Source organism: Mercenaria mercenaria, chromosome 1, assembly GCF_021730395.1.
Source record: "Mercenaria mercenaria strain notata chromosome 1, MADL_Memer_1, whole genome shotgun sequence".
NCBI classification, from domain to species: domain Eukaryota; kingdom Metazoa; phylum Mollusca; class Bivalvia; order Venerida; family Veneridae; genus Mercenaria; species Mercenaria mercenaria.
In genome coordinates this window covers 105805410-105816622 of record NC_069361.1, presented here as the reverse complement: position 1 = coordinate 105816622, position 11213 = coordinate 105805410, and the positions used below count along the sequence as shown (strand labels likewise).

At 35.4% G+C, this 11213-nt stretch overlaps 1 protein-coding gene across 1 annotated transcript; it reads right to left on the bottom strand.

Annotated features, from left to right (window-relative positions):
* Positions 1-1027: 1027 nt before the first annotated feature.
* Positions 1028-2212, bottom strand: LOC123545334 (uncharacterized). The gene has a single exon (XM_045331666.1). It carries the CDS (start codon positions 2187-2189, stop codon positions 1473-1475), a length of 717 nt encoding a protein of 238 aa, XP_045187601.1. The 5' UTR covers positions 2190-2212; the 3' UTR covers positions 1028-1472.
* Between the last annotated feature and the right edge of the window lie 9001 nt (positions 2213-11213).

The window sequence follows — 11213 nt, the reverse complement described above, 5'->3', positions numbered from 1 at the left end:
GAAGAAGAAATGCTTCGGACAAAGTCATTCTTGTATCTGACCTTTGACCTCTAAGTGTGACCTTGACCTTAGACCTAGGGACCTGGTTCTTACGCATGTCACTCCGTCTCGTGGTGGTGAACATTTGTGCCAAGTTATATCAAAATCCCTCTATGCATAAAGAAGAAATGCTCCGGACAAGGTTTTCATTCTTGTATCCTTTGACCTCTAAGTGTGACCTTGACCTTAGACCTAGGGACCTAGTTCTTGCGCATGGCACTCCGCCTCGTGGTGGTGAACATTTGTGCCAAGTTATATCAAAATCCCTCTATGCATGAAGAAAATATGCTCCGGACAAAGTTTTCTTTCTTGTGTCCTTTGACCTCTAATTGTGACCTTGACCTTAGACCTAGGGACCTGGTTCTTGCGCATGACACTCCGTCTCATGATGTTGAACAATTGTGCCAACTTTCATCAAAATCCCTCCATGCATGAAGAAGATATGCTCCGGACAAGTCATTCTTGAATTTGACCTTTGACCTCTAAGTGTGACCTTGACCTTAGACCTAGGGACCTGGTTCTTGCGCACGACACTCCGTCTCATGATGGTGAACAACTGTGCCAAGTTTCATCAAAATCCCTCCATGCATGTAGAAGATATGCTCCGGACAAAGTCTGTGGACGCCGCCCGCCCGCCCGCCAGGGGCGTTCCCATAATACGTCCCGTTTTTCAAACGGGCGTATAAAAATGTACATTTCCGTTAAAACACGGAAATTTGGCGTCACGTCAGTCTTGTGTTACACTTAATATCTAATATCAAGTGCGTTGAATAATTTGCTAGACGTCTATGCACCCCTCCCCTTCCTCCGTCCCTCTAAGTTATTCCGCGGGACGTGTTACTTCCCATATTTTAACGCGCTGACGTCACGTCGACCTAATATATTTGGTGCCATATATGTTTCATGAAAAGGTGCTTCCGTTTTTCATTTATTTACTACATAAAAGACATATTAGAATCTGAATATTATATAGCAGGACCATGTTTTAACGTATCTCAACAATACAAATTGTTTAATATACGACGCGTGTATAATTATTCCGCAAGTGTATAACCTGCTCGTATTGTTTATGAAAATCCAGCATGGTTGCACACACGACAGTATTGTACAGGATATGCATTTATCGAACGTTGCAATAATTTTGCAAATTTCTTTCACATGTATTTACATCTAAGCTTATCAATATATTTTGAAAATCCAAAACGTAAACTCAAAAATTTTGGTATCCGCAAATTCCGAATCAGGCGTATTATACTAGCCTCTTAGCAGACTTATTTCTGATATTGATGAACATGCCGTTGTGTCTTTCAATTATTTAGATTCCAAATATGGTATGTGTCACCAATATGACCTAAATACGTAATTTTACACAAAGCCATTCGCACAAGTGTTTACAGGTTATTGCAGTATTCAGGTACGCTGCTAAAATCTGACTATATAACTGTGTTAGCTCTATCCACACCAACAAAGACTGGAACTTCCTGCACGTCTCTTGTTCTTTTAGCCGGTGTAAATAATCTAGAAGCAGTCACAGGCGGAAGTTTAAATGATGTTCTATGCACTCTTGCAGATTCAGCAGTCGACGGAACTGAATCAAATCCAAGTGCACGTTCCCTCCGAATCGGCATGCTCGGTCTATTAAGAATGGCATCTAAGACAGGTAGACATAGATTTATGTTCATAATTCTACCATCTGCTTTGCTTTCGGCTAGAATGCGTTTACATTCTCTCATTTTCATGTTTTGGTAACTATGGTCTTTCATAATACTATCAATTTCTTTTTTCAACGACTTTACTTCTAGACCACCATATTGACCGTATCTGTCACCGGCGTTATCTAAAATTAGTTCCGTTTTACGTCTTTCTAAACATTTTTGAACACCCCTCACGTGAAACAGTGACTTTTTAAACGGACCTGAAATATGTGAATGTGTGTCCTCTGATAATTTATGTTCTCTGACAAGATGTTGTTTTGTTTTGCCAAGCTCGGTTTCCAGATTACCTTGTGTTAGATATAGTTGTTTCCGGTTTCTGGAGAGTTGTTTCGTTAATGCAGCTAATCGTATTTCCGAAAGCTGAGGCAACACCGCCTGGACTTTGGCGTCCGTTGAACAATATGGCCGACCGGAACTGCTGTGAAGGATGGTCATTGTCAGATAACACTTATCACACTGAAGTCCTGAAAGAAAAAACTGAGACATGTTAGTTTTGATCTGATGCGAATCTTAAACTGTTTTAAAATACTTACCTTTGCCTAAGAATGCAGGGATATATGTTTTGAAGATGAAAATCCAGGACATGTTTGACTCTGATTGAATGTAACAACCCGAAAAGTCAAGGCTTTTCCAGAATGCAAAACGTATTTACTATTGCATACGGCGCAGAGAAACTCTTGGCTAAACTGAATCCCCATAGCACAAAGTATATTATAAAGTCTTTGAGTGTATTCTCATGCACTTTTTTTCTTTAAAAATGTTTACAGTGGATTGACGCGGCAAGAACTGCCTTCGTCCCGCAAGTAGTTTGACAAAACAGAAAACAGAATGAATTAATCGTCTTGTATAAAGATATTTATACTTAAACATATACATGTATATGATATTGAGGAACAATGAAAATACTTAAAAGCTGGTATCAAATATCAAATAAAACATGTTCAGTTCAAAAGCGTCTCTCATATTTTACTACTTTCGGAAGAATGTTATCCTTTACAAAGAATCACATGCCAATAGACACTTTTACAAAATATGTCTTGTTTTAGAATAAATTCAAGCGTTTGGATACATTACACGACAGGTATATTTTTTCAGTGAACTGGCTTTTAGTCTCATTTGAGGGGTCTGTCTCTAATGCAGTAATTTAGTACCAAAACCTAAACACGCCATCAATTAAGTAATACAAAAGACAGAAATCGCACTGTCAAATATTCCCCACAACTGACAGCAGAACATGTTTACAGCCTTTGCTAGTTTAATTGTTGGACCTTTTGTGGTGTACCAAAATAATGACCTGCCAGCCTCCACAATTGGTCAAAATCATATTTGCTAAGGAATGGCACACTATTTCCTGCTGAGGCAAAATCTGTTGACTTAGCAGTAGATTCTACATCAAAATACAGTGACGACTCACTTCCTGTTTTGAAGTCGATTCATAACCGGACTATTGAAAATTCCTTCATTAAAAAATATTGTCATGGTTCATACATTATTTTTTTATTCTAATATCACCTAACAATGCTTTAATCATCACAAAGATACCATGTTGACGTCACGACGACGTGATATTTAATAATTTACTTAAAAACATGTTTAAAACGAAATGCCACATAGCATAACTGTCTTAATTAATTTACACACGCGTGCACACACGGAGTTGGTTATTAGCTGTGCAGAATAATTCGCTATCATTTGCCCCTAATGGAACTATTCCGCAAGACGTATTGCCATTTCAGGTTCTGGCAAGCGTGACGACATATACCATTTGACGCCATACTTGCGCAAATAAACAGTTCTATCATATTTTATCTAAATTTTATAATAAAAGATATATAAAAATCGAAATTATTTATGCGCCCCCATGAAATTATTACGCCCGGCGTATAACCGCCCTTTATGTACAAATAGTGTTCAAACACGGTTTTGCTTTAAATCATTTCTAAAAAACATCTGTCTTATTCTGTTGGATTCCAAGTCACGTGGACATAAATGTAAATGTGAATGCTGCTATTACATCAAAGAAATCCCATGGTTTTCATTACCGCAGTCTATTCCAAGTTATATACACTGATTTTAAAGTGAATACACTATTTGATCCTTTTTTAAAGCAGACGGCATCTGTTGTAAAATAAGAACATATAATACTTTTATTTATAATTTATTATTAACCGTGAAAATATCATTTTTATTTTTCACTGGTATGGAACTACATTTGGTTGCAAAATAATATGAATTATAAATGATAGAAAAAATTCCTTGCAAAATATTCTTCAGTAAAGGTGTAGATGTATAAAAATGAAAACAGGATCATAAATATTTACATTCTATCATAATAAAATGGAACAAGAGTGTCAGTTGTGAACTGCAAACCAATTTCGGATAAGAATTAAACGAGGCATGGGACTATAAAATATGTGCTTGGTTGGTTGTATTATCTTGATCAACACATATGTGTATAATTTTGTGTCTCGTTGCAGGCAGCTTAAAAGGAAATGACTTTTAAAGCAGTTTTTATCACAGTTCAAATGAGATACCCGCTAAAGAAAATAAATAGGAATTCCAAAAAATAAGGTAAGTACTAGTTACTCTTATGTCGCATTAAAATATCTCTCAAAATTATTCTCAAGTACCTACATACAATTCATTCTGTTTTACTGGCGAAAATGATCATGATTTCTAAAATACGTATAAACAACTTGTCAAGATTGTTCACCTCAACGTACATAGCTGTCATAAGGTAACTCACAGAGTTCTTACGGTGTTACCGTCAACAGTTGAAAGTTGAATAATAATATTATCATTAATCAAGCGATTTCATATTGACCTAGTTATTTGTCCTCGGGCAGTCGTATTGGCCCTCGGCCTACGGCCTCGGGCCAATACGACAACCCTTGGACAAATAATAAGGCCAATAAGAAATTGCTTGATTAATAACATTATATCATTACAGCTTTCCTACAAAGATATCCTGACGTCACGACGTTGCGCGGACAAACTTGATATTATTTGGTTAAACCATTAAAAATGCTTTAAAAAATAGAAAAGTTTGTTTGTTTCAGGGTAAGATCGAAATATATTTCACTCATGAACACCACAATTTACATTTTCACTAGTGGCTGCGCCACTCGCGTAAATATTGCATTATAGTGTTATTCGGTGAAATATATTTGAAATTCGATCTTTCACTAAAACAAACAAATATCCTCTATATATTTTCTTTAAATAAATGCTATTAGCGATGTTTCTCGTGTAAATATTGCATCATAGTGTTCACTCGGTGAATATATATTTGAAATTCGATCTTTCACTAGAACAAACAAATATCCTCTATATATGTTCTTTAAATAAATGCTTTTAGCGATGTTTCTCAACTGACGTTGCCAATTTTGACTTTTCAAGGATATTTGACCTATTTGTGTCGATTCGCCGTAAAAGTCTTGTTCACAATGCTCATTATATATAACCGACAGTGGTTAAAGTTCAGAACCTCGCTTGGGGATTAGAATTCTTTATGTAAGGAAGTCAAGCTTCTTACGTAATTCGCTGATTCTACCCAAAAGCCCACCCATGCCTGAAAAGCTGCAAAAGTTGCCATATTATGTCGGTGTGACTCTCAATCCAACAGCAAAACATTACATAAGGCGAGAAAGAAATACGTCCTTAAAAATAATACTGAAAAAAAATGTAAAGTAACGACTGAAAAATATCTCACAAATTTTTAATTTATATTTTGTTGTACAGGTCATTGTTCGAGCTGCCAAATGAAAGCCAGACATTTCTGCGAGACATGTTAGCTCAGCAGACCACACATCATTAATCAGCTATTGCTTAACGTCATTTTAATGTTTAATCGAGTAGAAATGTAACGACTATTTCAATAAGGCATATTAATTATATATTAAGATAATCCTGGAAGTAAACTACCTTTCTCTGAGTCCAAAGTTTAAAAGACGTATTCCATAAAAATGTAAGTAGTTCAACTTGAATAAACTTAGGTCAACGCCAAACCTTTGAATATAAATTTTCTAAAATACAGGTAATGGTTGATTTTGCATGTCCCGCGTTTGATTAGTCAGTCCAAGAATCAGCATTTAAGTTAAAGTTTTAAAACTGCTTGATATATGCTTGTTATCTTTAATACTTGATATGAGGTATAGTTATAAAATAAAGAAATTTTAAAAGGACGGGTTATAAAAATTACCGAAACAACTCATATTTCCGTTACAACTTCATGATAAAGGCAGACACACGTCAAAGAGAAATAACTGTCGATTGGTAAAATGCGAAATGCCTACAACAGTTTTCTGTAGCAGTCTTACACAAGAAAAATAATTACCATTGTTTTCTTGCATATTTTCTGATCTCTAAATGTTTTCTTCAGATATTTTAGTATATCAGTGACGCCAACATTAATTCGCACCTATTGGATGTACGCAGGTACTAAGATTTTGGGCATGACCAGGCTTACATGTAGCGAGTCGTAATATTGCACTTCCCTAATATGCAGAATCAGGGTGGCCATTTTATAACTTGTGTGCATGCTTTGTGCTTTTAATTAATGACAAAATCAGGACTCTCATAAAAGAATACAGAAAGTTATCAAAACGAAAGTTGTACCTCACCCATTAACAATAACACGCCAAAATCATTAATTTTGCGCTTTTTAAAGAGCCTGCAATGATTCCGTTGCAGGAACTATGTCCAGTTTTGTTTTTTCATTTCTCGATTTAATAGGCCCTACTGAACTACAGGATTTGAATGGAATGTCGGCCTAGCCATCTCGTTTTTTTTTCCTCAAAATAGCAAAATTGTACCCGGGTGTCAACCAACAAGCATGAAACTCTTCAATGATTTGAATTTCCCGCATCGATTCATACACAGCTGGCAGCAGTTATTTTACAACTGACATCATCAGCTGTTTAAATTTTCTCTAGAATTAACAACCTTTATCTCTCACTGTTATTTACAGACATCCAAAATCACGAAGTTCTAATTATTATAAATATTGACGAGGCCAGAATTCGAAGTGCATCCTGCTACCTTACCATCAAATGTTTCGTAGTTTAGAAACTACTTTTAACTGTAAAGAGTTAAAAATGGATGATTTACTAAGTTTTAACGGTACGTTTTAACAAAAAAGAATTGTCTGCTCAGCAAAGTATGTAGGAAAGCTTTCTGTTCCATTAACCATATATGCGTTTATCTCGCTCGCTACGCTCGCATAGGTATTTATCTTTTGTTCTGGGTGAAAAAAAACTGCAAAATATGCATTTTTTTTCTCGCTCGTTACGCTTGCATGGGTATTTGTCTTTTGTTCTGGGTGAAAAATATATAATTTATATTTTTTCTCGCTCGCTACGCTCGCATAGGTAATTTGTCTTTTGTTCTTGGTAAAAAAAGATATAAAATATGCATTTTTCCTTGCTCGCTACACTCGCACAATAAAAATCCAACAAAGTTTGCATGAGCTCCTATAATGCTCTTTACCATTTGTACAATATGCTAATAGCCCTTGGTAACCCCTCCCAATAAAAAAAATCCTCAGAAATCCATTCGGGCTAAGAAATTCCATTCTGGGATACTTACGCAAAAATAATTCTGATAAATCATAAAACTTGGAATATAATTAGCATGTTATTTGGGTTGATTTTGTCACAAAACCTGTCCTTTTAAAATACTTAATAAAGTTCCTCAGAACGCCCAGAATGCACCGGAAGGATCCACTATTTTCAAAATTTTCAGGGGGAGCATGCCCCCGGACCCACCTAGTTGCCCCCCCCCCCCCCCCCCCCACACACACACAAAATCCTGGCTCCGCCCTTGGTGTTATATCTTGAGGCATGTGCTTTAATAACAACTATTTTGAAGAAAGAAATTGTTGTGTCCGCCTATCGGTAGTGGAGTGATGTTATGCCACATCTTAACCATAGACTGGCATCAGTCGTCAGAGTCTTTTAAAATATTTACCTCTGCCATAAAACCAACACTTTCTATTTGGTAGGGTAAGGGCTTATAATCACCATAAAATAGGAAACCATTGCATTTGTTCATGATGTAACATAACCCTTGGTTGACTCCAGTGCCACGGATCTGTCTTCACAGTTTGCCTAAAGATTGATTTTTTGACCACAAAAATCTAATTACGGTTTCAAAAACAGTTCTAATGATATTATAAAAATTCTGTAATATTGTCCATATCAATGAAAATAACTAAAACAAAAAAGAGAGAAAAAACATTTTGAAGGACGTGGTTTAGGGTGGCCACTGACAGTCTTCAAGACGTTATATAACCTCAGAATCGCATTTTATGTCTGCTGAAATGTGCCTAGAGAGAAAAGGGTTTTCTGGGAAAATAGTGTCAGTATGAAGAAAGAATGAACTTTTTATACAGATTACTTGATATACAGATTCGTGGAATTACGAAATTTAACAAAAAATACGTGATAGCTGGGGAGTCAGAAAAAGATTTTGCTAGAATGGTATATCTTATTACGATCAGTTTGACTTTTTACAAGCACAGAACCACCTTGCATAACATATAAAGTACATTTGCATTTGAAAGGAAGTACATATTATAACCGTTATAATAGTGAAGTGATTTTACTATAAGGAGTGTTTTATATTCTTGGAATTTCTTGAGGCTAACGTTCGCCGCTTTTCAGCTACATACAATTAGATGAGTGACAAGAAGTAAGTGTTTTTTTTCCGAGAATAACTGATAACGTTCCCACAAGAATAAGAGATGGGGTGAACTACTTCCAGCTCATTGACCATTATGATCACTTGACGCACCTGCTGATTGAACTGTTAATATCTGACAAAGGTTTATGCTTTCGCAGAGAAAACTGGGTGGGCGTAAAGAAAGAATTTCTTGAAATAAATCAAACCACTTTGTTTCGGACATCACCACGTCTTCAATCCCTAATGCTAAATAAAATCTCCACAAATATATTTTGTTCAAGAAAAAAGTATCCTTTTCACACTTAATGACAAAATTCTGGTTTATTATATCTGTTAATATAAAAATGACTTACCTATTTAAAAGTTACGTACTATTTTGCGCAGAACTTGTGTTGTCTTTTCGTAAGCACTGCATAAATACTAATCGACGAAGTTCATCCATATACAAGAAACAAACTTTAATTAATAATGAACAGTATCATTTTCATTTCCATTGATTATTTGATATTCCTTAACAATATATGATCGATATGAAATCACATAAGGAGTGAACAACGTGTTTACTAAAAACCTATCAAAATTATAATCTGTTAATCCTTTGATCTTTTGCTCTGTCACTAATCTGAGGTTAATTTCAGTACACAGATTAATGTCTTAATAGTCTCTCCACGACAAATAAATCTAAAAGGTTAAACGGTAACAACCCTTGACCCAGCGATATTACAAGGTAAACAAGATACAGGATCGTATTTATTACATAATTACAGGAGAGATTTAAGGCCTTGTTACGGTCCTTCCAGTACCAATATATACATTGTAGGTAGCACGATAGAAAATGAATTTGCTGTACGTTCTCTATAAAATTAACAATTTTCTGGGAGCTGTCATATACACTTATTACCCAACTTATTTTTATACAAGTGATCTTTAAACAAAAACCAAGTTTCAAAAAAGTAGTGGTCATATTTCTGCTATGATATATTTTTGTCTGGCATGTCAACAAGATGGAACATTTTCCAAATTGACAGCTTAAATATTCGTATAAACACATGAATTATAAGTTTCGTTCACATAGTTTTAAAATGCCAAAAAAAAAAAAAAAAAAAAACACCAAAAAATATTTTTAAAAAATGTTTCCTAAATCGTCAGGTATTAATGTACAAGCAAATAAAAACAGCAAGTAACCTACATAATCCGTGAGAATGCCATTCTAACTGGGACAAAAATAAGGAATATTTTCTGTCCACTTTTATCAGTCCGGAGATATTGCTAGATGCACTGCTGTGAGGTTACATTATACTAATTCAGTATCTTCAATATTTCATATTAACAATTTAATCAAGGCTTGACACCTCATTTTCAGCACTTTATAACCCTCAATAATATGTAAACCATGCAAAGCCAGATAGCATAACATGTCTTCGTTCTTTTCAAAGACAAACAAAATACGAAGATGTTATTTTACAGAAAAGAAAAAAATATCTGTTTTGAAAAACAGCATCCTCTAGAAATATTTGAAAGCAAATTGTTGTTGAGCAATTGCAAATGCGTATGATGGCGTTTTCTCACTGAATAAAACTAGAACTCGGAAATTCCCAGTGGAAGTGGTCTAGATATTTTTCAATACAATAAACAACTAAACGAAGAAAAATGTACATATAACTGCCAAATCTACAAAGCAGTAATAACTCATATTTGAACTCGGCATTCATCTCGTCCAAATATGGGAAATTACTGCTGAGTGCTCGTCAAACAGAGCTTAGTACTGTACTCAACACTGTTACATAACCTGATGTCATATCATTTTTCACAAACAACTTTGACTACTTCTTAGGTAACTTTAAGTGTTTTGTTTGTTTTGAGTTTAACGCCGTTTTTCAACAGTATTTCAGTTATGTAACGGCGGGCAGTTAACCCAACCAGTGTTTCTGGATTCTGTACCAGTACAAACCAGTTCTGCACAGGTAACTACCAACTTCCCTGCATGAATCAGAGGTGGAGGACGAATGTTTTCAGACAAAATGTCTTTTATCAAATCGTCACGGAGAACATTAAGTAGTCACTACCTATGTGTTGTAAACAATTCTGTGATTCCCCTAGGTACGACGGTAGTAATTCGCCGAATACGCCTCCGTGAGCCACTCGGATGTAATCCATATATGTGCCATTCCTGCACAGGAAAGGCCATTTTCATCCAAGATATACTGATGCTTGATTGTTAAGAAGAATGTATAAGGATGATTTTAAACTAGGTTAGAATTATGCTTACAAGTTTGTGTCGAAGCTGATGAGTAAAATGAATGAAGGTATTTCCTGATGTCTGCCTTCGCAACGACGTTTTTATCGAATGTCGCAGTCACATGACTTTGGTTTCACTGCATTCTGGTAAACCCCATGTTTTTAAGTCTAAAATTACCAAAAGACAGACTTTCGAGAGAAGGGTAGTCTTGCAAGATGTGAAGGCTAGAAATTCTGGTATGTCGACTATGACGTCAAATTGGTGCAAGACGTGCGGTTCATTACTACTCGAATAAATGCGGTAAGAATGATAACAATCGAGGTGTTCTTATGGTTTACCGTCTAATTTTCTATGGTTCATCTAATGTCCTCGTGGTTCAATACTCTGAGCAGACAAATCACTCGGAGACATTATTTGATAATTTAAAATAAAATACGCAGATACTTGATTTCTATGCTTTATTTCTTTAGTCTCTGTGTTTATGTGATTTCTGCCGAATTGAGGACAGTCTTTGTCAGGCTTTCAAACAGTAAAACAAA

What these genes read in the sequence shown, in the direction of transcription:
- LOC123545334 (XM_045331666.1), bottom strand. Translation starts at nt 2,189, where the DNA reads ATGACCATCCTTCACAGCAGTTCCGGTCGGCCATATTGTTCAACGGAC.